The sequence below is a fragment of the Melanerpes formicivorus genome, unplaced genomic scaffold, assembly GCF_026170545.1.
Source record: "Melanerpes formicivorus ecotype bairdi unplaced genomic scaffold, bMelFor1.0.p_v2 SCAF_74, whole genome shotgun sequence".
Lineage (NCBI taxonomy): Eukaryota > Metazoa > Chordata > Aves > Piciformes > Picidae > Melanerpes > Melanerpes formicivorus.
In genome coordinates, this window is record NW_027142426.1 from 1,273,075 (window position 1) to 1,300,130 (window position 27,056).

The 27,056-nt window shown below is 40.3% G+C and overlaps 1 protein-coding gene across 6 annotated transcripts; it reads left to right on the forward strand.

Moving 5' to 3' along the window:
* CCDC66 (coiled-coil domain containing 66) lies at positions 1-26,529 on the forward strand. 6 transcript variants are annotated; one of them, XR_010990487.1, is made up of 21 exons: positions 1-133; positions 1,290-1,354; positions 3,444-3,466; positions 4,219-4,636; positions 5,557-5,692; positions 7,454-7,557; positions 8,461-8,585; positions 9,308-9,454; positions 10,965-11,096; positions 13,495-13,679; positions 14,064-14,148; positions 14,958-15,119; positions 15,354-15,501; positions 16,488-16,610; positions 17,917-18,389; positions 19,743-19,780; positions 20,045-20,328; positions 21,208-21,335; positions 22,532-22,616; positions 23,100-24,708; positions 25,391-26,529. XR_010990487.1 is itself a non-coding variant. In XM_068163665.1 (20 exons), the coding sequence occupies exons 1-19, from the start codon at positions 123-125 to the stop codon at positions 22,613-22,615; spliced, it is 2,871 nt and encodes a 956-aa protein (XP_068019766.1). In that variant the 5' UTR covers positions 1-122; the 3' UTR covers position 22,616; positions 23,100-26,529. The 6 variants fall into 6 exon arrangements, 3 of the variants coding, with proteins under 3 accessions (XP_068019766.1, XP_068019768.1, XP_068019767.1); XR_010990488.1 differs by having other exon boundaries at positions 23,100-23,271; positions 24,446-26,529; XR_010990489.1 differs by having other exon boundaries at positions 23,100-23,271; positions 24,456-26,529.
* Positions 26,530-27,056: the final 527 nt, after the last annotated feature.

Consider the following 27,056-nt stretch of genomic DNA (forward strand, 5'->3'; position numbering starts at 1 on the left):
CGGGAAGCCTATCGCTTCCCGGCTCCTTGTGCGGGGCCGGCAACCGCGGTACACAGAAAGAACGCCGGCGGTGGAGCTGCGCCCGTGCGTCTCTTCAGTCACCGTCGCAGCCGGGCACAGCCATGAACCTGGGGTAAGGAGGGAGGGGAGGAAGGGACTTGTCGAGCTGGCAGAGAGAACCACTCCCATCGGCTCGGGTCTCAGGCCTCTCCGGGGAACCTCTTCGGAGCCCACTGTACGCTGCGGGCCAGTGCCGCCGCCCTGAGGGGAATCCCACAGCCCGCCAGCACCAGGGCGCTTAGTGCCTCGGCACTGGTAATGGAGTCATCTCCGTGACAAAGCTGAAGGGCTAAGAGACCCTTCCCTAAGGAGGGGCTCAGGAAGGGGTCTGGGAAGCAGTTTGAGTGAGTGAGTGAGGTATTCTAAACGCCACATTTCAGCGGTACTCAAGACTAGCTTACTACCAAGGAGCGGCTGGGAACAGCGTGCGGCTGACCGCGCCGGAACCCAAACCTCTCCCGCCGCCCCACCGCTTCCTGCCACCACAAAGCCTCTACAGAGAATAGGTGCTGGGCTGGGGTTAGCTGCCATATGCTGTTTGTACCTCTAGAGTTACAGCTTCTGGGAGTTTTGTGCTGCCGTGTTCAGGAGAAGGTTTCGTGCGCCATTTAGAAGTGTTCGGTGTTTTAAACTATTTCTTAAAGACAGCTTGAAGATAAGGGTTATTGTGAACATTAATGATTGTAGTAGGTTTTCTCAATGCGTGGAAAAAAGAAAAGCATTTGAGTACTTTACAGTCATAGCCCTGAACCCTGTCAACTTTTTTTTTTAGACCCCCTATGATAATGTTTGTTCCACTTTAAAATGTGAACTGTTTTGCTTGGAAGCACAGTTAAAGACTGTTCTCGGAGTACAGCCCCTCTTTGTGATCAGCACTGCCGTTCAGGGAGCTGTGCTTCTCATTTTTGTAGCACACAGTTTTATATTGAGTTATTAAACTCTTCAGACAGGCCTTTGCCACATGTAACAATAGGGTGGCAACTTCAGCATGAAGACTTACTTTGTAACACAGAAATGCAAATTTTCCAACCACAATAATAAAAATATACCCTCTTCAAGACATCGTGATTTCTCACAAATATTGAAAGGTTGGGGTATGAAAGAGCATCTGGACCAACAGTAAATCTAGTGTTATAATTAAGTGCAGTTGTCCTTGTTAATAATGTAAAAGTCTTTATTAGCATTACTTAATATTTCAGACTTCCCTCTTTCTCTCTCTCATTTTGCAGTGATGGACTGAAGCTTGAAATGGAAGTTCTGGATGGAAAGCCTAGGCTAATTTTAGCAGCTTCTGGTATTTTTTAACAATTTACCTCCAGTAATCTTTAAAGCTTTTTGAAGTTAAGCCTAAGTTCCAAACAACATGAAACACAGAACATGAAACACAGTTGGATTGAAATAAGTTTCAGATAAGGGAGAATATTTGTGTTATTTACAAGTCATCTTACTCACCAGCATGATAATTTCTGAATAGTGAACAGCTGAATAGTGAACAGCTGGCAAACAGTCATGATCCATTACAATTTGCCTTTCCATTCATTAAAAAAAATGTTAAGTTCTATTACATATTGACTGGCATAACTTGATAATTTCTGTAACACTAGCACCTTAGTTACCAAAGAAAAAGAGGTCTAGAAATTCTCTGCCTAATACATTATTACAGTGACATTTCTGATTTTAAACAGCTCTAGTATTTGACATTTGACAGTTAGAATTTTCAATAAGCACTTAATTCATGCCACATCTCATTACTACCATCTGAGATAGACTTTTCCAGTATATGTTCATAACTAACTGTTAGTAAATTCTATTTCTGTGATTTGTCAGGTACATGTTTCATACAAGCACAAGTCTGCTTTCCCTAACTGGTCTACGTAGCAGTCAGGATGCAGAAATTCTCTGTTTAATGCCCTCTAAATTATATTTCATTTTCTGCACTTACCAGACAACTCTCTAGTGAGGTGTCCCAGGGTATTTTAAATCAGGAAGGAATACCAGTCTACTGGAAAGAAAACATTGCAACACCTCTGAAACAGCAGTGCTACAGCTTTTACTTTTTACAACCGCAGTTAGCATCATGGGCTGGATGGGGTCAGCATATATTCCAGCGTGCTCTAACATAAAGCATCACCTTTGAACTAGCCTTAAACAAGCAGTCCAAACTAAACTAAAGAAAATAACCTGTAAGCAGCACTTCAGAGTTCCACAAGTTCCACATTATGTATCTCTTCACTGTGATGGCAAAGACCCTATTTCTGTTTCTTTGTCCTTTCCACAGAGAAGGTCAGTTTGCATAGCATGGAGAACCTTACTTTATCTGGTTTCTGAATAGCCAGATGAAAAGTAAAAAAAAATTCTTTTTACCTACTCAGATGAGGGTTTAATGCTGATAAACACAACTGCAGAACACCTTTACTACTGAAACACTATCAAGATGGTTCAGGATATAATGCTTGGCTCTGCAGGACAACAATTCAGCATATTCCCAAGTTTTAAAATCTTCATCTATGTCAGAAAATTAATGTGGTTCTGCAGACTTCAAGAACAGGTAGTGTTCTCTATTGTCTTTATTTGTTAACACACACAAAGGCATAGGTGCTACCAGTGCAAAATGTACATAACCACTGCTAGAGCAATAACTGTAGGGCAGCTGAAGAAGCCTTGTTTCCAACAGACATGTTCCACCAAAATCCTTACTGTTTCCTTCCCCTTTTCCATTAGCCATATGTACAGGATTTCTTGTGTTGAGTACCACATTCCCTCTGTTAATGAATATACTATTCTTTGTTAGTAAGTATGGTATTAAATGTAGCACTTAACATTATTTTTGAGACCACTATACCTGTATGCATCCTCTAGGATTTGGGTTGAAAGACTGAAGAATGTTTCAGGGGATAGGTCAGGGGAACAACGATGGATAGCATGATGAGGCACATACTGTTTCCTTAGGCTGTCGGCTATGAGGACAGATAACAGCATGCAGTAAGATGGATTTGGATGCAGGGACTGTCCTGGAAGGATATGACACAAAATAAACCAAAAAAAAAAAGCACAAAAAAACCCCAATTAAAAATAAGCCATGACCACAGGGCTCTCTGGGAAATAGAATGAACAGCAGGGAAGGATTAGACCAGCAAAATAATTTTATTACATCTACATAAAACTGGAAACTGTTCCTGGAATATATTTTATCTTACTTTTGAAGTGTGTATACTGAAATTTAAAAGAAGTCACATATCTGGGGCAGACATTACAAGAAGTTGCTTTTCCTCTCTGCCTTATAAAAATCAGATTAAAATAATGGGTTATTAATTTCTCAAGATTGTTTTTCAGGAGGAAGTTTTTTTAATGCTTCTCTCATGTTTGTGTTTGCTTCCCAAAAGATAAATCAAAGCCTGCAGTGAAGGTAAGTGGAAAATTTACCTTTTTTTGTTAGAGCCCACAAATTAATGAATTAATTTGTTTACACAGAAATTTGAGAAGATATTTGAACTGTCTAAATACTTGTAATCCATTACATTTATGAAAGATAAGTACTTACAGGTCCCTTCCAACTTGAGATGTTCTGTGATTTCTCAAGTCATAGCAGCTGTTAAAAAGGATTAAAAGTTCTATGACTGCTTTTACATTTGCAAAGTGCTTTAGTTTATTTTGCTAAGAAGTTCAAGCACCAAAGGGAATCATCTAAATCAACTTTCAGAGACAATACAGTAGGTGGGGAAGGAAAGAAAGCAGAAAGAGATGTCAGTACAAAAGGAGACAATTACGAGTGTACATCAAGGACTTTGACAAGGATAAAACTTCACTACAGAATGGCAAAATCAAGACTGAAATAACACTGGCTGTATAGTGAAAACATGTATCTGTTTGGAGCCAGGTTTCAGAAGAGAAACAGAATGAATGTTTATTAATATTTTTAAACGTGATGCTACATAAAGTTACTTTTCATACTGTCATTTTTAAGTACTTCAAGATAGTTGCTGTATTCTCTTCCAAGGTACGCCTAGTACTTGTGAGACTGTCATTAATTTATGCTGAGTTGGTTTCTTCTGACATAACAGAGGAGGGAAATGACTCTTTTTACTTGCTGCTTTTGTTTATTACCCATGCAATTTTTATCCTTATTTAATATATAGTGAACTCTTACTGCTTTAACAGATGGGTAATAAAACCAGAGCACCTAAGCAGACGTTGCGAATGAGGTATGCTGGGCACGTTCCGAGATCAGCACAAAATGCTTGTATCAAGCAGGAAAACTTAAAACCAAGAAGTGAATCAAGCTTATCAATAACAAAAGGTGAAAAACTGCAAGTTACTAAACATTCCTCACATGAAGCCACAACTAAAGATCACTCTCTGATTCTCCAAAGATATAGCACAGACAGATATCCTGATTCAGAGTATCCTAATGTTGTTAAAAAAAGTAAACAGAAACCTCAAAACTCACGAGTGTCGGCTGAAGACCTAGGAAGCTTTGTGTGTTTAACACAAGAACAGCTTCAGCAGATATTGATGACCTTAAAAGAAGGAACTAGAAGCATCTCTGAGACTCATAAGCAAAAGCAAGAAGAAATAGGTAAGATACTGATAGCTGAGTAAGTTAGTTTCATAGAACCAGAACAAAATGTGAAAGCTTAACTTTTGACTTCATAATTTATTTGCAGGCTGCAGAGATGTTACTTTTATGTTTGGTGATCTCAGACAAAACACTCTTTGCTGTTATGGATGCAAAATAGCCTGTTACTGTTAAAAACCAAGCATTTGATTAACAGTAAAAACTAAGGGCTGCTTGGTAGTATTCCAGTATTTTGAAGAGCACAACAGCAAGCAATTCCATGAATCTTGCATGTCAAAAAGGAATCATTTTAAATTGGGGAAAAAACATAATAGAACATGCAGTTCTACTTCACCATCAGGAGCTGGGAAAAACAAAACCAAACCCCAAACAACAAAAAAAACAACCAACCAACAGCTCATAGAGACAGTCACTTTGGGGTTTTTTTAAGACTTCAGGTTATGCTGTTTGGCTCAAGAGCAGTGGTGCCATTTTCCTTTGGCCCAAAGATGAACATGTATCTTTTTGCATAACTGTAATACTATTGTTGAATAGTGTGGGTTTGGATTTTTTTTTGTTTTCAAATCTACTCAGAAGCTTAAGAACTATTGTGTTTCTGTATTAAAACCTTACTCCTGTTTGTGGACCTATGAAGATGGTCAGCTCTTTGGCACCAGAAGTAAGACACTGCAATTAAGTATAGCCCCAAAGGCTTAGCTCTTAGCCAAGAATAAGTGTTTACTGTAAGTCTGGCATTCTAAAAATACCCTGTGAACTTGCAACTCGTGTGTCTTAACTATACAAGCAGGGCTGAAAAGAGTTTTCTTCAGTAGTGGGAAATTTGAAGGTTTATTCTCGAAGTATTTCCTCAGTGCTGAAGAAAGTTTTAATGGTCAGATATATTTATTTTTCTTAATATATATATTTATATTCTACCACAGCTGCTAATGAGGCATCAGAGGAAAACATTACAGCATTGATTCAAGAAGCTTCTGAAGTTTCACCTGTTCCAGGTGAAGCTAACCCAGATTCAAGCAGGAAACAAGAAGCATATCCAGAGCCAGGACAAAAAGTTATGTATGTAGATCTGTGTTACTATCTAAAGAAATTGTATGTCTACTATCTACAGAAATTGTATCACAGTATCACTAAGGTTGGAAGAGACCTCAAAGATCATCAAGTCCAACCTGTCACCACAGACCTCATGACTAGACCATGGCACCAAGTGCCACATCCAATCCCCTCTTGAACACCTCCAGGGACAGCGACTCCACCACCTCCCTGGGCAGACCATTCCAATGACAAATGACTCTCTTGGTGAAGAACTTTCTCCTCACCTCGAGCCTAAACTTCTCCTGGTGCAGCTTGAGACTGTGTCCTCTTGTTCTGGTGCTGGTTGCCTGGGAGAAGAGACCACCCCTTCCTGGCTACAACCACCTTTCAGGTAGTTGTAGAGAGCAATGAGGTCACCCCTGAGCCTCCACTTCTCCAGGCTAAACAATCCCAGCTCCCTCAGCCTCTCCTCATAGAGCTTGTGTTCAAGGCCTCTCACCAGCCTTGTTGCCCTTCTCTGGACATGTTCAAGTGTCTTGATGTCCTTCTTAAACTGAGGGGCCCAGAACTGGACACAGTACTCAAGGTGCGGCCTAACCAATGCAGAGTACAGGGGCACAATGACCTCTCTGCTCCTGCTGGCCACACTATTCCTAATGCAGGCCAGGATGCCATTGGCCTTCTTGGCCACCTGGGCACACTGCTGGCTCATGTTTAGGCAAGTGTCAATCAGCACCCCCAGGTCCCTTTCTGTTTGGGAGCCCTCCAGCCACTCTGACCCCAGCCTGTATCTCTGCATGGGGTTGTTGTGGCCAAAGTGCAGCACCTGGCACTTGGACTTGCTGAATAACATCCCATTGGACTCCGCCCATCTGGCCAGTCAGTCGAGGTCCCTCTGCAGAGCCCTTCAGCCCTCTAACTGACCCACATCTGCTCCTAACTTGGTGTCATCTGCAAATTTGCTGATGACTGACTCAATCCCCTCATCCAGATCATCAGTAAAGATATTGAACTGGATGGGGCCCAACACTGATCCCTGGGGGATGCCGCTGGTGACTGGCCACCAGCTGGATGTGGCACCATTCACCACCACTCTGGGCTCGGCCCTCCAGCCAGTTCCTACCCCGGCACAGAGTGTAATGGTCCAAGCCACGAGGTGACAGCTTGGACAGCAGTTTGCTGTGAGGGACAGTGTCAAAGGCCTTGCTGAAGTCCAGGTAGACCACATCCACAGGCCTCCACTCATCCACCAGACAGGTCACCTGATCATAGAAGGAGATCAGGTTGGAGAGGCAGGACCTGCCCTTCCTAAATCCATGTTGGCTGGACCCGAGCCCATGGCCATCCTTCAGGTGCGCAGTTATTGCCGCCAGGATAATCTGCTCCTTCACTTTCCCTGGCACTGAGGTCAGTTTCCGGGTTCCTCCATCCGACCCTTCTTATGGATAGGGACCACATTGGCCAGTTTCCAGTCATCTGGGACCTCTCCAGTGAGCCAGGACTGGAGGAAAATGATGGAGAGCGGCTTGGCCAGCTCATCTGCCAGCTCTCTCAGCACCCTAGGATGGATCCCATCCAGTCCCATGGACTTACGAGTGTCCAAGTGGCTCAGCAGGTCCTGAACTAATTCCTCATGGATTTCCGGGGCATTATACTGGGTATGTCCCATAAACATTCATACTGCAATTCTTAAAGTAAAAATCTTTGTAAGTAGAAAATAGAAAGTTACTTTTAACAGATTACCTTTTCAGTTGGTTTTCTTTTTTTTTCCCTCTTCATTTCTAGGAAGGATTCATGGAAACCTGCTGACATGTTTAGTACCTTGGGTGAAAGAGAAGGGGAGAAAGCCTTATTAGAATTTAGAAAGACCCAATGGAAGAAGGAATTAGGTACTTATGATAAACAGAGTATTTTTCTTTAACTGATTTATTACACTCGAGATGCAGAGAAACTTTGTGTTCTATATGCTGGTTTAAATTGGCTCATATCAATTCAGTTGTTACAAATTGGGAAGCACAGGTTTTTTTAGTCTCCAAGAGAGATTAAGATTACTGCATTTCAAAATGTTATGCCAAGGTTATTCATAAATTCTTGAAAAAAGCTTCTTAACCAAACAAATATCTCAAAAATATTCTGTGATGCTTCATATTCTAGGATTTACTTGCCACTGATTCTGTCACTTTCTGCCAAGAGTTTATAATCATTTGCCTTTTTTTTAAATGGGAAAATGTCAAGCTAATATAGCAGCATGACTGAAGGTAGCCATCTGCAATTTGAACTTGAAACAATTTTCAGTCCTGTCCTGTCACCAGCCAGGGGAATCCCTCTAGAAAAACTGTTTACCGCAGTAGTAAATTCTCCCTGACAAATGGAGCTTTTTATGATTCATATGAAGGAATGTTGTTTTTTCAGCTTGGGTATAGACTATCTAGCTTCAGGGCTTTATCTACATTGTCAGTAGCATACATTTCTTTTAATAATATTGCAGCAGTCCAAGACCAGTATAATAAAATTGAGAGAATTTATCTACTTGGTTATCTGTTATTAAATCTTCTCAGAGAGATGCCTGAATTACTTCTGCATCTCTGGGCAGGGGCTCAGCTGCTCTTAAGAGCAAAATCATGTTTAGACTGGTCAGACAGAGGTGACTTACTCTGGTAGTCTGTTTTACAAACATAATTACAGGATAGACATGGATTGCTGTTTGGGTTGGGGGTTTTTTTCTGTTTAGGTTTGTTTAACTACTACATGTCTGTATTAGGACCTCTTAACTAGAGTTTGTTTATTTGAAGATGAACAAGTAGCACTCAAGAAGAAATTGAAAGAAGCTTCAGAAGGAGAAGGGCATTATTTCTGTGCAAAAGTTGGCAATAATAAAATCCATGAAGAGAAAGTGGAAGCAGCTGGCCCAGATAAGGTAAGGCTATCAATAAACACAAAAGAGCACACAGTTTCCACAGCAGGACAGTTTGACTTTCAATTCATACAAGATTTTCTTTCCTGTATGAATCCTGTAGAATCCATTTTAAGCTCACTCATGGCACAAATTGCTTCAACTCCGTGTTTCACACTTACCTATTCCTCTAATTTATAGCTTCACAAATTAAGATCTTTGTAATGTGAACAACCCCTTCCCATCCTTCTGTGTTGATTCCTAACAAAAAGGTATAAATAATTTCTGGTTTTGTTTTAAGGAATAGTCTTAAACTGGCAATACCTGGTTATTATTTGGTTTGCTCACAATCTCTCACATACTTGATTGCTTTCATGATATTGAGCATAGCAATTTGTCTTCTCTCTAACCTGCCTTTTTAAAAGTCAGCTGTTGCTCTGAAAATGCTGTGTCAGATAAATATACCCAGATGAGATGACTTCTGCAATGAAACTGATTGCAGTTCCACAGAAGTTGGGAGTGTAATTGCTATCAATTATTAAAACAAAAGCCAACTGCTCTTCTTGTGGCATATTCAGCATTCCTAGAAAAACTACCACTGTGTAAGAATTTGTTTCAGTCTACATAATTTTATGAAAAGCTGCTTCTAGAAGTACAGTTTACTTGTTTATGTAAAAGACTATTTACTACAAATAAAACAGGTGAGCTAAATAAATCAAATCTTAAAGTAGTCACTTCATTTGCAGGCAATGTCTCCAGATAACTCAATTATTGCCACTGAGGAAAACTCTGTCTCTACAGCTGCTTTAAGCACAGAGGCTCCAGCAGAGCAGTTTTCTGACTTTGGTTCTTCTGGCTTACCAGCTGTCAGTTGCACAGCATTTCAGTTTGGGGTAAGACTTCTAAATTGCATACAGGGTTCTTTTTCACTTATTTATTGACAACAAATGTATCCCTTCAGTAGATCTTTTAAACCAGAAGAACTCAGTTAACATTTCTGCTCTAAAGAATTGTGGTCAAAGTATTGACGCTTCAAAGACAGCATTTTCAAGGTTGATGTGAGGAACAATACTAGAGGTATGAGATCAAGTGTTAATTAGCTTCTAAGTATGTGTTAAAGAAAGTAGAGAAGTGGGAACCTATCAAATAAAGATATTAAAAAATATATATTGACAGCAGAAGGTTCAAGAAGTAGTTTCTGAATTATTATAGGCATTGACTAAAGAGTGGGTTTTGTCAGCACTGATGGTTCTCAGTTCCACTGGAGTTTAAGTAACATAGATATCCATTAAGAAGTACAAACAGAAGAATGAAAATGACATCTAGGTTTTACTTGAGGCAAATCACTGCTAATTAGATCTTCATGCTGAATCCAGCAGGAACACAGACCAAGTAGTGAACCATAGGAAGAAGGTAGGGATTTTTATTCATATACAGATCAGTAAGTATTTTGGAGTGAGAGGCTGATGGTTCAAGTTAGAATAGTACCAAAAGACTGGACTAGTTAGCACCTTTCTAATAACATTTTAATGGAGCAGTGAGATACTTGCTACAGTTACAAACTTAGATACCTCATGAAGTTCAACAAGGCCAAGTGCAAGGTCCTGCACTTTGGTCAGAACGGTCCTCATTGTCAATGCAGGCTGGGGGAGAATGTGATAGAGAGCAGCCCAGTGGAAAAGGGCTTAGGGGTACTTGGTGAATGAGAAGCTGGACATGAATCAGCAGTGTGCACTTGAAGCCCAGAAGGCCAACGGCATCCTCAGCTGCATCAAAAATAGTGTGGCCTGCAGATGAAGCAAGGTGATTCTGCCACTGTACTCTGTTCTGGTGAGATGTCACCTGTTGTACTGCGTTGGAGCTCTGAGGCCCACAACAAGAGAAAGATGTGGACCTGATGGAAGAAGTCCGGAGGAGGGCCTCAGAAATTACCAGAGAGCTGGAGCCCCTCTCCTAAAAGACAGGCTGAGAGTTAAGGTTATTGAGCCTGGAGAAGGCTTATGGAAGACCTTATAGTGGCCTTCCAGAAGGGGGCCTGTGAGAAAGCTGGAGAGGAACTGTTTACAAAGGCATGAAGGTTTGAAATGGGAGAAGGGTAGATTGGACATTAGGAAGAAGTTCTTTACTATGAGGGTGGTGGAATACTGGAACAGGTTGCCCAGGGAGGTGGTGGAGGCCCTGTCCCTGGAGACATGCAGGGTCAGGCTTGATGGGACTCCGAGCCACCTGCTTACTGTAGGGGGTTTGGACTAGATGACCTTCAAAGGTCCCTTCCAACCCAGTGCTTTCTATGATGGTTTTTTTTGGCAAGAGAACAGTTCAGTTTTCTGCCAAGTTTTTATTGTGTGGCCAGACGTGTTAGTGACCTCTCTGTATGAGAGACTAGCATTTCTCCTCTTTCAGGAAGCTGTGTCACAGGAACGACCTTCTAGTGCTTTGAAGCATGAGCAGCAGCAGAACTGGCTTGAAGAGTTGGGTAAGCAGAAGGAAGAAGCAAAGCTACGAAAAATGGAAGAAAAACTTAATTTATCAAAGGTATCTGTGGTTTAGAGGGACTTCTTGGAATAACAGAGATTTTTCTCTACATTTTTATTCTAAGAAAAGGAAATTGTGGATCTAATGAAGTAGCAACAGAGATAATTACCTGCAGCATGTCTGGGGTTTCACCATAAGTCCATAGGATAGGAGGAGATGAGAAGAAAGGTAAAAAGGAAAGGTATAGACAACTACAATGCATCACAGTAGAGGTCACATCCTGTGTCTGGAAATACTAATTTTATATGCAGACACTCCTAGGAAACACTTTGCAAACACTTCTTCAAAAAGTATTAAAGACAATAGCCTTACCTTTCCTGCACTTTGGTTTTTCCAGACCTACACCTCCTATGGTGGAGCTGGAAGGAAAATGTGGTAAATGTAATTGCTTTGCAGGTCAAATACCTGAAGAGACTTCTCATACTGTCACTGTTCACCAATTTTTTCAGTTTGTCTTTTGTCCTTTGAGATTCTTCACACAGAAACTGATTTCTTTCCTTTACCTATTTCCACTATTAAAGAATTTAAGGTCAGGGGAATACTCTGGACTGTTATACAGCCCAACACTGTACACTGTTCCAAAGACTCTTTGTCTGTTGAAATACAAAACCTGCAGTGAGATTGTACTACTGCTAGAATCCAGATTTCCAAAACAATGTACACAGCTTTAACTCCAGGGTTATATCTTGCACCATATATGATGTATATTCACATCATAGGATGCTCTGTATTACCAGTGAACAAGATTCTTAGGTACCAAAACTTGAAACAGATGTTCATAGCCTGGGATCTTCTGGATCACAAAGATACAGTTTTTACTCTAAATTGAAGCATTTACAGCTGTTACACAATTCCTAGACAGAAAGTCTTCCTAGACAGAAATTCTTCATTTAATTCCACAGTTTGTAACACTAGAAGGGAGCTTTCCTATCCACCCTCCAAAAACCCCTTTGTTACATACTTAGGCCACAAGTCTCTTCCTTTCTTGAGTTGTTGGCAGGATCAAATTTCATTTGTAGATTGAGCTTTTTAACTGTGAAGGGTACACATCTGTGAAAGGTTTCTTCATTAGCTGCCTTGTTTCTTAATTGGATAGGTATGGTGTGGGAAGACAGGTGCAGTCATCAGGGAGTAGCCTCAACCTGGCAGTAATCTCACTTCCCTGCCTCTTTGGAAAAGAGGTTAAGGTGCACTTAATCTAGTTTTCTTCAGCCTCTGTTCATGAGGTCTTGTGTTATACTCTGAGCTCTTCAGCTGTTGCACCATAGACTTGCATAAGAATAAAGCAGATTTCTCCAACTGCTCTGATCTGCTTATACATCACAGAATATTCAAAAGGAACAAAACTCAGGAAACAATAGGATGAATAATTTGGATTCTTATTATTTCACTATGATTTTCTTACCTTTTTTTAAAAAATAGATGTGAAACATTTCTGACACAAGGGGATATTTAAGGAAAGGACTCTCAGAGTTAATTAGATTATGTTAGTTTTTTTCCTGCACAATGCAAGTTTTGAGGCAGCCAATTGCCAGTCCCTGCAGGGAAGCAATTCTTTTATCTAGAAGATAAAAGCTTCTCAATACCTAGAGGAAAAAACAAAAGCCCTTAGGTAAAAAAGTTTTATTAGTGATATATTGGAATGTCCCAAATGCCAACACTGAGCCAAAAAGATAAGCCAGTGTGATGCAGAAGAAAGACTTAAACCCAATATGTCTCCTCTACAAAACTTCCAGGTACAGCAGTGGCTGCTGTAGGTAGAGGAGATTTTGAAAGCCTTTTGTTATAATCAGTCTGCTTAGGTGAAAATAGGAAGTTAAAGATTAATGCCTCTGCCCAGAGTACATTAATTCTGCTACCATCCAGAATTCAAAGGGAGACAGTAGATGTAGGACAATGTAAAAGATGTCACTTGCTCATATTACTGGAGAGAATTTTACACAGCAGGAGGAGAGCAGGGCAGAGAGGACATAGGACTTACCTCTCAAGCAGTTTGCGGTAGTCAGAAAAAAATAAGGAATAGTAATAGAAACTAAAACACAACCCTCTCCCCCAAAGAGCCTGAATTCATGTTGAAATTTATCAGTTGGGTTTGTTCCCCCCCCCCTTTAAAATTTAGGTGGTGTTTTTTTTCCTGGTAATGTAGTAGCAATAGATGTTTGTTAACCAGGTATATAGACCAGCAGTATACTTACTGATCTGACTTGTGTTTTAAGCATCAGGGACACTTGTTTTCCCAGCTAAGAAATTACTTATTGTTAGTCTGTATTGTAGCTCCATGACAGAGCCTTTCAAATGTTCCTGTTGTACAAAATGTGTACTGTTTTGCTAACCTTAATTTATAAACACAGTATAATTGAGCATGTTCCCCTTGTTTTTATTGCTTCATTTTATTCAGGCTGAAGATCATGACAGATGGGCAATGCATTTTGATTCCTTCAAGAGCCACCTTAATGCACAACAGCTGACTGCTTTTGTTCACCCTTCTTCACCTGCAGCTTTAGACAGCCTCACACCCCTAAAGGTGGGAAGTGCAGAAAAAGCTGTTAAAAGCAGTGCCTTGGAACAGAGTCAGAAAGTCAGGTGAGTGAGCTTTGTACAGAGAGTCACTTTCCAGCCAGCACATTTCTGATACTTACTCAGAAATTGATATTTTTTTTAACTTAATGGAATAAGATTAAGTCACACCTTTGGATCTTAATAATTTGGCTTGTGTGTGTGTGTCCCCCTTTTTTTTTTTTTGGTCAGAAATACCTGTGGTTTCACTTGTGAATTACACAGGAGCTTCCATTGTTCATTAATAAAACTTACTGCAAATAACATTAATTAGTAAAATTAATTTCATAATTGTAAAGTAATACCATGGGATGATCTCAATATGAAAACATTGCTTTCCAATATTTCTAATTAAGACTTCAATATTATTTTCTAATGATTAAAAACACTTGTATGCTTCTTTGTTCATAGTTTTCTCCGTTCCATGACAGCTCTCCTGGATCCTGCACAAATTGAAGAGAGAGCGCGGCGGCGGCAGAAACAATTAGAACATCAGGTATCATTTTGTTTTAAAGTCTAACACTACTCTAATTGAGAGGAAAGGTCGAAAGGTGTTGTTGTCTCATGAATAAAGCATGAGGTTTAGTATCAGAACCCAGTGAGGCACTTGAGTTTCAGGTTCAGAGTTGTTTAATGGTACTCTGTTCAGTCAGACTGTACGGTTTTCTTTTAAAACCTGTGCATGGATGACTATATTTCTATAACCAAATTCTTGCCTCAAAAAACCTACAGTACAGTCTTTAGAGCTCTAGTAGGTTTGTGTGCATTTTTCTTCAGTCTCCACTGTCACCAGGAAGACTGATCACAGATACCCACTCCACGATTCTTTACATTTTTATCTGCTTTACATCGCTTCCATGGCTCTCTAACTGAAAGTATATTTGCATGGTATACCACAGGGCAAAGAAGCCGTAGTATAAATGTAGTTAGCCTCTTCTGGTCAAACTGATACTCTGCTGGATCAAAATGCTAGCTTAGAGTACACCTAAGGTAGCAATCAGACCACCAGTTCTTTACAAGAAAATTTAAAGCATTTTTTAAAACATGAACAGTTACTTATTTCTCTCTCAGAGTATTTCAAACTGCTTTGTTGGACTGGTGATTTTTCCCCCAAAAAAGGAAACCAGCTACTTGTCTTGTGAGAAGTTTAGAAGAAACAAAGGGTAAAAGTGCTTGAAAAAAATAACCTGGATTTTATTTGTCCATATACAATTTTTATACATGCATATGAAGTATGTAAATAAATAGCTTATAATACCTGAATGTTCTATCTTTTAATTCTCCTTGGTTTTCTGATACTATTAGAAAGCAATAATGGCTCAGGTGGAAGAAAAACGGAAGAAGAAACAACTGGAGGAAGAACAGAGAAAATGGGAAGAACAAGAGGAAGAACAGCGCCTAGCACGAGAAAAGGAACAAATGCAGAGGCAGTTTGCAGAAGATATCCTGAAACAAAAACAAAAGGAGGTGGGGTTTGCATTTTCTTCAGTGCAGATAGTCTGTAGTAATACTGGCCTTTGGAGAAAATGGTTCTGGTTTTTCACCTTCCAAATTGCATCTCCTCATCATTTTGAAAACGAAAACTGTCTGAAGGATTTACCCCAAGCAAGACTATATGTAGACCTTGGGGATTATAGAAGGATTAAATAATCCTATTAATCTTATTTTCAAAATAAATGACCATATATATTTTTTTAAAAGGAACTCATGACTCTTAAAACCAATGAGCTCTATCAGACAATGCAGAAAGCCCAAGAATTAGCACAAAGATTAAAACAAGAACAGCGCATTCAAGACCTGGCTCAGAAGGGACATGACATTTCAAAACTTCAGAGGAACCTTGGTGGTGGCAAGTACAACTCTTTTGATAGTCAGGTTGCCTGTTTGGTGTTTATGTGCAAGCTGTTAGTAAGTTTTGCTTTGTGTTTGCTTTTTTTGGTTATTGGGTTGGGAGGGGGGTGGTGGTGGTTTTTGTTTGTTTGTTTTTTATTTTTACCTGCCTGCATTTGGGTCAGCAATGGCTGCTTTGCTGCACAAGTATCAGTGCTAATTAACTGTGGATAAAAATGTAGTTTAGTAAACCTCAAATACTGTTTTATATAAAGGAAGAAATACAAAGATATTATCAGGAATGCACAGGAAATATTCAGACCTTTGTATTGTCAATTAGATTTCAAGTGTAAAAGGGAATGTATTGGGAACTGAACCATAGTTCACAGTCTTGCTCAGTGTCCTGAACCTCAGTAGTCTGACAACTTGCTTCCCCAGTGTGATACTTAATGGCTTCCTCCATCACTAGTTGAACTAAGAAGGACACAGTGCTGTTGGAGCAAGTCTAGAGGAGGGCTGTAAAGATCATCCATGAGTTGGAACACTTCTGTTACGAGGATAGGCTGAAGGTGTTCTGGTTGTCAGCCTAGAGAAGTGAAGACTCTGGGGGAACCTTACAGCTGCCTCCCAATATCTGAAGGCATCCTACAGGAAAGCTGGAGAGGGACTTTCCATAAGAGTGTCTAGTGATAGGACAAGAGGGAATGGTTTTAAGTTGAGGGAGAGCATGATTAGACTGGATCTTAGGAAGAAGTTTTCCAGTACAAGGGTGGTGTGACTTTGGAATAGGCTGCCCAGGGAGGTTGTGGATACCTCTTCCCTGGGAGTGTTCAAAGCCAGGTTGGATGAGGCCTTGAACAGGCAAGTCTAGTTGAGGTGTCCCTGCCCATGGCAGAGAGGGTAGAGTAGAAGGCCCCTTCCAACCTAAGCCGTTCTATGATAAACTTGATGCATGGATTAAATGGAACATACATTACTACACTGAACAATTTAACTTCTTTTTAGGTGATAGAGAATTTGAAAATTGTAACACTGGCACGTCACATCAAAGTCACAGTTTTGCTGATGACAGGAAGAATTACACTGATCAGCAGTCTTCTCCTCGGAAAGACACTGCTGTACAGACAGGTATGCAGCCCTTAAATTGAATTACTTTGATGTACCTTAAGAAAGACAGTAGAGGAGTGTACTTGTGAAACTGAGGCAAATCACTGTCTTACAAAACACAAAAACACTAGAAAGACATTCTTGGACAGACACAGGCATGTTGGTATATTACAATATAGCACTGTCTTCTTCTAAGTAAATGATAGGTCTTTATGTTTGTTACTTACCACTTGCAGGTCCAACCCACACAGTCTGAAGTGTTGGCTTAAAGTTATGGTCACAAGATGTGTAGGTCTAAATTTCTTCAGGCATGTAAATGAGTCTATAGTAGTCTTCACTGTCAGCATTCAGAGGTCTATGTAATGCTATTTGGTACGGGGCAGGGCTCCTAATGAATCCTTGAAAATAAGGGCAGGAATAGTGTCAGAAATTCTGGAGTTAGAAAACTAGAGCCATTAGAAAATGAGAACTTACATTCTGTTGTCATTTAAGGCTTCAGGGCAAAACCTCCTGGGACAGATTTTAGATTCCTTCTTCTTCCCTCTTTTTCCTCCTCCATAGGGAATAAATATGCAGGGGAAGAAAAAGGGGTAGACAAACAACTTACGTGGACTTGGGAAATAAAAGGGTAATTTTAACAAAAAAATCATAAGAAAGAAGGAATATACAGAGAAAATAAGGGAGGATATATACACAGTCCAGTCGTAGATGGCCATGGATTTCCCCAGATGAGGATGGATTTCTCTGGAGGTAGGCCCCAGCACGTGGAGGTAGGCTGCACCAGGTGGCAGCAGGCCTGACTGCATGGTCAGCAGATCTCTCATGCAGAGCAGCTCCAGAAGCAAAGGCAGAAGTGAGAGAAAGCCAGACTGTAACTGCTCCCTCTTAAATAGAGGCAGGAAAGGGGAGGGGATAAACCTGATCTGATACCTCTCACCTGGGGTCTAGTGAGCCCCTCCACATCACTTAATGCAAAGCTCAAGTTTAGCATGCTGAAGAACTAAGCAGAAGCTGTGTTTCACTCTTTGCCTTTGGCTACTGTGACAGAAACAGAATTTTACATTTAAAAAACACAAAGCAGTTTAATTTTACATAAACTTTGCTTTACAGTGACTTGATTTTGTTCTCCAGTCCTTCTGGTTTTTTCCTCCTTATTGAGTTTGCTTTTATTGGTCCTATCTGCCACATAAAAAAGCAGAAGACATTACAAAACTGTAACAATCACTTTTTTATTTAGATCAGTAATGGTAGATTGATACATGAACAAAAGTCAAACAGGTTTAAAGAGCTTAGATCTGGAGTTAAAGTGCAATATTTCTTTTTGCAGATTACTGCAGTACTTCTGGATACCCTGAGTCAGCTGAGGAAAGAACTGTGTGTTGCAGATCACCTGATATTTCCATAGAATATAAAGAAACCTCTAACTGCAAAAAATACCAGAAAGAAATGCAGTATGTAGATAAAATTCCAGGAAAAGAGACTGGTGGCATTTACAGTGATCCATATGAACAATATGCAAGAAAAGAAAGACAAACTAAACCTTCAGAAACATACAGCAAAAGACCTCACTGGAACATAAACAGGCCTGGGAAAAGATACATTCCAGCATCAGAAAGATATCCTAAGCAGCTACAAAAACAAAGGGAAGAAAACAAAATAAGAAGACAAATGGAGCTACTTCAGTTGGTAGAAAGAAATACCTCTGGCAATCTCTGCCTAAGAAAGGGTGGTTATTCAGGCAAGTCTCCTTCACCTCATGAAGATAAAAATATGAAGAATAAGAGACAGAGAGTCAGAAAGGTAACTATTTGGTCTTTAACAACAATGAAGTCCATTTTTAAGACTTGTTCCATACTGTTCTGCCTGGGTGAGAATTCAGTTATGTGATGCAGATACTGAGAATTTTCCTGTGGCTGTCCTTTGTGTAAAAGATGCCTTTACAGCATTGTTACCTTCATTGGGATCAGAAGAATACATTCAGATCTTGTGTCGTAACTTTTGCTGTTACTTAAATCTTCCAGTGTTGACTCTCTTTCCTTTATTTGTTGTCATTGTTTCATTATGTAAACAGGGAGCTCAGTTGAAAGCAGTGCCCAGGCTAGAATGACTTGCTCTTTTGTGTCATCATTCTGGTGTGGTGATGATTGAATTAGAGGAGTTCAAGGAAACACTTATTTCTGCAAAGAATGTAGATTACAAAGGATGTACTTTGTCATAGAAATGCATCCTTCTTACTGGAGTAATTTCTTCTCCTTTTGCAGCAAGCATGCATTGGTATAGCTCATGGCTGGGGAAAACCAAAACAATTTTCATTTAAAGAAAATATTATCAAATACACTTGTGCCCTCTCTCTCCCTTGCTTGCTCTCTGTGTGTCTGTATACATGTATGGATGCATAAGCACTTCACTTCCTCACACCTTCCAACAGAAGAAAATCTGGTGTAGCAAAGGTGGCCACCTCAGCTCTGTTTAGCCATATTTGTTTACTGTGGCTGCTTACATGTGGATTAGAAGCTGTGGATATTAAAAAAGTATGTGAGAATACATAATGGTTCACAGACCTCCTTAGAGAGGTATTAATTCATTGTTAAACTGAGTTTGCTGCTTTATTTGAGGTTAGTGGTAAATCTTGAGTTTTGTCCTTACGCTATTGACATTTAAATCTTCAAGAATTTGTACCTAAGGAACAGGACTATGACTTCTAAGTAGCTTTTTAGGATAAGTAAGCATTGTCTGATAACCATAAGCAGCATGAGATGTAGTAGTATTTGTCATTTAAATAGAAAACATTACTGTCTGTGTCTGGAAACATGAAGACACCACCTTTCCTTCAATAATCATTATCTTGGGCTGAACCTTTCAGGTTTATAAATGCAGCTTTCCTAGGTCACTGGAAAATACACATTGTATTTTTGATAGTGTTTAGAGCTGCCAAAGGTACAGAGAATTGGAGCAAGTCCTTCTGTAATTTGTTTAGTTTGTAGACACTACCAGGTTCTTTAATGTGAGTCTTTGATGAATACCTTTCTCCTGAGCCCAGCTCAAACAGCGCTTTTGGGATTTCAGAACAAACTTGTCCTGAAAAATGAAAGCTTCTAACATAAAAACCATGAGCTTTTTATTTTACTTTTGACTTTCTTGCTTTTCTCCTAGGAGGAACATTTGCATAAGAATCACTTGAATGATGAAAGGTATGTCAATACTTTGCATTAATGAAGTGATTTAAGTACATTGATAGTGAAATATGTATGCTTTTCTTTCTTGATTTTAATGAAAAGGAGTTAGAGGCATCTAATTGCTTCCCATTAAAAATACACAAGATTAAACAAACTGCAGATATATAAAAGCAGAGTATATGAGCAAAAGTCCAGTCCACTGAAGATTCTCTGAAGAAAATGAGTTGCATTTCTTAGGTATCATTTAGTTGGTTTTCTAACTAAAATTGTTTTGTACAGATCTGCATCACCACCTGTTCCAGCAATCAAGAACAGATTACACCAAGTACAACAAAACCAGATGAGTGCTTCAAATTTCCTGGTACACAGCAACAGTAGAAGAGAGAAAAACATCAGGAGAGATACACAGCGGAGGGGCTCCCCTCCTCCCGTTGCAGAAGCTGGAAGTCCTCCTTCTTCACCATTTATTCCGTATGTTCGAACAAATGAAGTATATTGTCTTGATCCAGATGCACCAGTGACTAGACCTTCAACACATGACCCAGAGTATCGCCAGTTCAATGGTACTGAAATGTGTTGTGAACTGATTCATGTAGAAGAGAAGAAATGTTACAGTGATTTAGTTCCAAGTGCTACAGTATATTCAGTTTGGTATTCCTGAATTTTGCAGTTCCCCAGGCGTGTCCCAGCACTGTACAGAAAGTCTCTGTAAATGATGCTCTATTAAAAACAAACAAAACACACTGAGGAGAACGGAGACAGGGACAACAGCACTCAGTATGAGTGATAGTAATCATCCCCCTTTATTGTTCCACACTTCATTATTTATGGTCTTATGCATAGTTAATTCTATTCTGATTTAACACATACTATTGGTTTCTCTCTAAAAGGCTACATCATTGTTTTCACTACTCTGTGGAATTTTTCTACTCAGTCTAATTGCTCTTTTTCCCAGATCTCGCCTCCTCCTTATCTTGCTTGCCTCCCTTCTCAGGGGCAGCTGGACTTCAGCAGGCCGAGCAATCAACACTTTCCCACAGCTCCCACTCCATTGCTATATTAATAACAGAGAATCCTTCAAGGCCTGAATTGCACAAGTGTTCCTGGGACCCATGTCCCCTCTTGCTCAAAACAATCCCCAACAACACACCACTAAAAAAAGGAAAGGAAAAAAAAATTAACCCCCCCAAACATTCTTTTACCTGTCTTTTCTGTCTCTTTGTACCTTTACATCTTTGGTATGATTTGGTATCGATTTGGGTATAGGAATTTTAAGTGTTGTTTGGCTTCAAAATAGTAGTCATAATCTGATAGCAACCACAGCCTGATTTCCACAAGCTGTGAAAATACACTGCTTTAAGGGTTAAAAAAATCATAAATAAATAAATAAATAAATAAATGAAAGAGTATTGTTAACTGATTTGATATTCATTTACTTTTAGACTCTTGCCAAGTGCCACGGCAGATTTTTAGCTCTGATCACATTACAGATCCTCTTCTCAATCCAGATGTAGTTAAAAGCAGAGCAAGACAACAAGCAATTCTCAAAGGATTGTCAGAATTACGCCAGGTAAGCACAAAGCTTCTAGATAAACACTATATATATATGTGTGTGTGTGTGTGTGTTTGTATATATATATATATATCTGTCTATCTACCTATGCTGAAAGCAAAGTGAAGACTGCAAACTATTACATAGTTGTGAAAATTAGGTTTTATTTTTGCATCATATATGATTAAGTTTGGGACTCTGTCCTCAACTTTTGTTTCCTCTTACAAAATTCTCTTTCCATGCATTACTGCCACCTTTGGATTGTCCTGAGGAGAGAGACTGTGGAACTCTGTAGTCCTTAGGTTAGCTATGAAACAGAAGGGTACCACAGAAAACTTGAAACCAAGTGGACTGTGAATGGCTTTATTTACTCTCCAGGATTTGATAGTTAGGGTTGTCTATATGAAGAATGTTTCAGTTTGAAGGGAAAAAAAGAATAGTATTTTAACAAAGCACTAGAACTCTTCTGAATGAAATTTCACTTCTACATTTCATGGGTAGGCCACTCATGACAGAGCAGTGTGGTTGGTGCAGAGTTAGTGGGGTGATAATTGTGTCAGTCCTGGAAAGATATTGCAATTTGCAAATCTGGAGCACTTACCCTTCCAAGATAGCTGTGCTTTACTGTGTAAAAGTAAAGTTCAGGATGTCAGTCAGCTAGATAATGAGATTTAGTTTAATAGTGCATATACACGAGCTCCTGAGAGAAGCTTGTGTGTGTGTATACAGTGTTCTACTCATAGTAAGTTACTGGTAATGGTTAAATGTGCAGGTTTGCCAGAAGGATTTTGAATATGGTGAGACTGCTTAGGAGGAGGTTAATGCTCCCCTTTATCTTAGTACAATTTCAGACTAATAGCTGGTACCCATCAAGGTTTTGGGTTTGGCCTTGTATGAGAATACACTAGAGTACCACAAATGGTAGAGACAAAGCACCTAGGAGTAAGCTCACAATGGAAAAGTCCTTTTTCCTCTACACAGTCATCCCTGGACACTGAACTGGCTTCTACTTCAGTCACACTTGAAATCTTTTCACAGAAGACAGGAGATCTTGAGCTCATCTGTATTCACTGCATCATGTTGGGTTGCAGGTTTTTAAATGCAGACCATATTTAGAAAACATTGAGGCTGAACAAGTTGATTACATTAAAATATGAAACAGCGACGCTTTATTAGTTCAGGCTGCCTGAACTAATCTATTCTGCTGATTTCAGGCCCTCCTGCAGAAGCAGAAAGAGTTGGAGACTGCTCTGATTCCTGCTATAGCTCAAGAAGGGAAGTTTATTTCGCCATTTTGAGGTACATGTGAATGTTCCCAGTTTTTAGAATGGAAATGCACAGCACTTGGTTTGCTGCTGCAGTTAAATACGAACCATGTCTGTCTTTTTTAATGAAACATTTAAATTATGTGATTTTGGTAAGACTACAGGCTCATGTTGCCTTTCACTTTGAAGATACATTAAACTAATGATGGTGTGTCTGTTTAGAATGGCCTTCATGCTCTCTAAAGACATATGCCTATTTGATACAAGCCACCAAAACAGGATAAGAATGTTACCTGGGGTTTGGCAGAACTCAGTGTATGTACTCTGAGAAATAAAAAAATTAAGATGTACTCTGAATGGCCTGGGTAGACTTTGTTGGTATTTTAAACTATTAAACTACTTCTTCTTAACTCTTCAGACAGCTTTTAGACTTAGACAATGTACACAAGTTATCCCAGATGTTAAGACCACAAAAGTGCTGACTGTACTTCTCTCCCTACCCCCACCTCCCATGTAGCTGTCCAAATGTCTGAGGCACTGGTACTGGAGGACAGCAGAGAGGACACCTGTGTGCAGTCTGAGCAGGTCAGCAGGGGGGCAGAGCTGGAAGAGAAATTGGAAAGTCTGAGGAGTATCAGGGAGTGACAGAAATAGACTGGTGGAGCCATACCCTGAGGCAAAGGCAGCAGGTGAGATTCGATAAGCAGCAGAGGGTTCCCTCACCTCCTGCCACCAGGCAAAAGGAGGAGACCTAAAACACAGGGGGGAATGGAAAACAAGACCCTGCTCAGAGAGGCAGGTGAATCCCTTCCTGATTTTACCTCCCCAGTTGTACTTACAGATCTGGGGCTCTGGCATTGGAGGGCCAGGCTATGGAGGAAGTAGATGAAGGTCCATCCAGGGGATTGCCTGGGGTGACTCAGCCAGTCCCATGCATTAGGACTACTTGTGTTAAGAGAAAAAAAGGAGAGCAATTATTGTAGGTGATTACTATCTGAGAAGAACAGAGGGGCCCATATGCTGACTGGATCCATCCCACAGGGAAGTCTGCTGCCTCTCTGGGGCCTGGGTCAGAGATGTTGTTAGGAAACTCCCTAGTCAGCTAGTGCACTCTGTTATCCATTACATACAGGTTGGAAGTGATGAGCTTGAGTACAGAATTGTAAAAGCAATCCAAAAGGACTTCAAGGCACAGGGGTGATTGGTTGAAGGATTTGGAACACAGGTTGTGTTTTCTTCACTACTTTCAGTGGCAGGGAAGGCTGCACTGAACACTGAAAGAAATAGGAAAACAGCTGAAGAACATGGACCCCAGGGGCTGGTGCCACAAGCAGAACTTTGGTTTCTCTAATCATGGGAACATTTATCTGGCACTGGGCCTGTTGGGGACAGACAGAGTTCAGCTGTCTCAAGAGGGGAGGATTCTCATGCATGAATGGGCAAGGCTCAGTGTTAGGGTTTTCAGCTGTATTTGATGGGGGAAGGCGATAAAACCAAGCTCACTGGCGATGGGTGCAGGGATGGTTTGCCCACGTTGGGTGAAATCGGTACCAGAGCTCAAGTGTTTCTATACCAATGCACACAGCATGGGCAACAAATGGGAGGACCCAGCAGCTGTTGTGCAGCAGGACAGCTGTGACATAGTTGCCATCACAGAAACACAGTGGGGTGACTGCAGTACTGCAATGAATGGCCATAAGGTCTTCTGAAGGGATAGGCAGGGAAGGAGAGGTGGTGGAGTGGCACTGTATGTCAGGAAATGTTTTCATTGTATAGAACTCAACAACTGTGATGGCAAGGTCACGTGCTTATGGGTAAGGATTAGGGGGAAAGACAAGAAGGCAGATGATATCCTGTTGGTAGTCTGTTACAGACCACTCAACCAGGATGAGGAGGCTGATGAGGCATTCTACAGGTGATTGGCAGAAGTCTCCAAAGCACCATCCCTTGTTCTCATGGGGGAAACTTTAATTTTCTGGATGTCTGCTGACAACCCAGCAGAAAAGAAAAAAAAAAATCTAAGATATTCCTGGAGTGTGTGGAAGAGAACTTCCTGTGACATCTGTTAACAGCCTAACAGGGGAGCTGCCTCACTGGACCTACTGTTTGCAAACAGGGAAGAACTGGTGAGTGATGTGGTGGTCAGAGGTCATCTTGGGCTTAGTGGTAATGAAATGATAGAATTCGTTGTGAAGTAAGGAGTGGGGGTCAGTAAAACCTCTACCATTGACTTCTGAAGGGCAGACTTAGGACTGCTCAGGACACTGGTTAAGCATATCCCTTGAGAGGCAGTCCTGAAGAGCAGAGGCGTCCAGGAAGGCTGGATGTTCTTTAAGGAAGTCTTAAAGGTGCAGGGGCAGGCTGACCCCATGTGTTATAAAATAAACTCTTGAGGAAGACACATGGCCTGGCTGGACAAGGGGCTCTCGCAGGAGCTCAGGGTAAAAAAGGAACAGACTATGCAGGGAGTTGGTGGAGTCACCTTCCCTGGAAATGTTCAAGAAGTGTGTGGAGGCGGTGCTTCACCATGTAGTTTAGTGGTCAGGGTAGCTGGGTTATGGTTGGACTTGATATTAAAGGTCTTTTACCAACCTTAATGATGCTATGATTCTATGTAAAACAGGGCAGCAGCACTTAACATAGTGAGCTGGGCCCAAGGCAGTAGAGCCTGCTTAAGGGTGTTTCTCTATAAACAAGGTTGGAACAGGTTCATATTCAATGCTACCAGTCACAACTACTTCCTATTAATTTTAGTCTATTAAGTTTAATTTAATGTGGAGTAAAGCTTTCTCTTCTACATCTCTGCAGGAGATGCGTAAGCTGAATTCACATCAGTTTTTCTGGGATCAGTGCCACAGAACCTCCAAAGTGAGACTCCTCCCAGCAGCAGCTGGTCTAGACAGAACCTGATGCTGCAGGTGTCTTACAGCAGGGAGGCGCACTCTTCCCTCTCCTGTGTGACAAGTCATACAGTAGGTGAGCATCTGCTCTTGGTGGTAGAAGAGTTCTCTACAAAATGCAGTGAGGTTTATTGATACAAGGGAGTTCTCTTTGTAAAAAAATATTTATTTGCCTTCTTTTGGGGCAACACAACTGCTACACTACTCCCGTACTGCTTTGTTCTTAAACAAATAGACAACTCTTAACAGAAGGAACAACATTCAACTGCAGGGAAAGGGTAATTGGTTCGGTTTTGGAAAGTCTTCCTTTTCTAAACAGTATTTGTCCCAACTGCTTTTGTGAGGTTGAAGTAATTTTCAAACACTGTCATCTGCTACAAACCCACATAACCTACATAAAAGCACTAAATAATCAAATTGTAAACAGGAAAAAACCCTCAGAGATGTAACTTTGGATGACGTTAATCAAATTGTAAACAGGAAAAAACCCCACAAACCTACCTTTGGACACCTTTAAACTTGAGTCAAGAGTGTTAGTCTATGCAAACCCAGCAACATCAGAGCAAGGGTAGTAGTCTTGAGACTCCACAGCTATGCACTATCAGCTGCTGTCTTCCGGAAGCCTGAGTCAGACGGTATATACAAAATGAAGCAATTAAAAGAGAAGCACTGGGGGGAAAGAAGTTTGTAATTCAGCAGCTGTGAGCTAAAAAAGGAGATTATGAAACAGATCAAACTCTGTACCTATGACAACACTAGTTGAAAAACTGAAAAGGAAGCACCACTCACGGCTATGCTGAAGTGGGGCAGGACTGAGGTTTCTCTAATGCAAACTGAGCTATCACCGTCATTGAAGCCAGGTTTGTCCTTCTCACATTACAGTAATTACAAGAGCTGGATAAATGCTGTAGGCCACTCTAATGGTGCTGTAGTAAGCCTAGGGTTTCAAAGTGACACAGGCAGGTAACTGTGACACATGAGACAAAGCTAGAGTACACTTCCCACCTAACTTTGAAAGCAGCATAAAACCCACAGATGATGCAAGGTGTTAGCAAGTCCCTTGTGCATTAAGAGTTTATTTTCAGAATGGAACTGCACCATTGGTTACTCTGAGGTATTTAGCCAAGATCCAGTATATAGTCATCAAAATAACTACACTGCCTTAGAACTCTGTAAAAACATTTGTACAAAACTTGTGTCAAATAAATACATAACTTTTAATATTTATGTAAAGAAAAGTGATTTGGATACTCTTACATTTAAAAAAAAACCCTCATGTATTTTAGGCAAACATTCAGTTTTACATTAAAACAGACCTCAAACTGAAGCCCAGGTACAGGTCAAATACAAATGTAAGAACTTAAAAGTGCCAACAAACAAGAAATTCAAGTACAGTAAATGTTAAAAAATATATAATTTTTTTCTCAATTTTCAGATGCTTCTAGCAGGTACAGGCCACCAGGATTTAAATAGACAAGAAAACATTTGAGATAAAGAACAAGAAAGATTTTTGTTCCAGAGTAAAATAGAAATTGTTAATCTACCAGTTTAGAAACAGAAGACTCCACAGCAAC

Coding starts and splice junctions, on each gene's coding strand:
- CCDC66 (XM_068163665.1), top strand. Junction 5,693..7,453: donor GAGCCAGGACAAAAAGTTAT/GTATGTAGATCT, acceptor CTTCATTTCTAG/GAAGGATTCATGGAAACCTG. Junction 9,455..10,964: donor GCACAGCATTTCAGTTTGGG/GTAAGACTTCTA, acceptor CTCCTCTTTCAG/GAAGCTGTGTCACAGGAACG.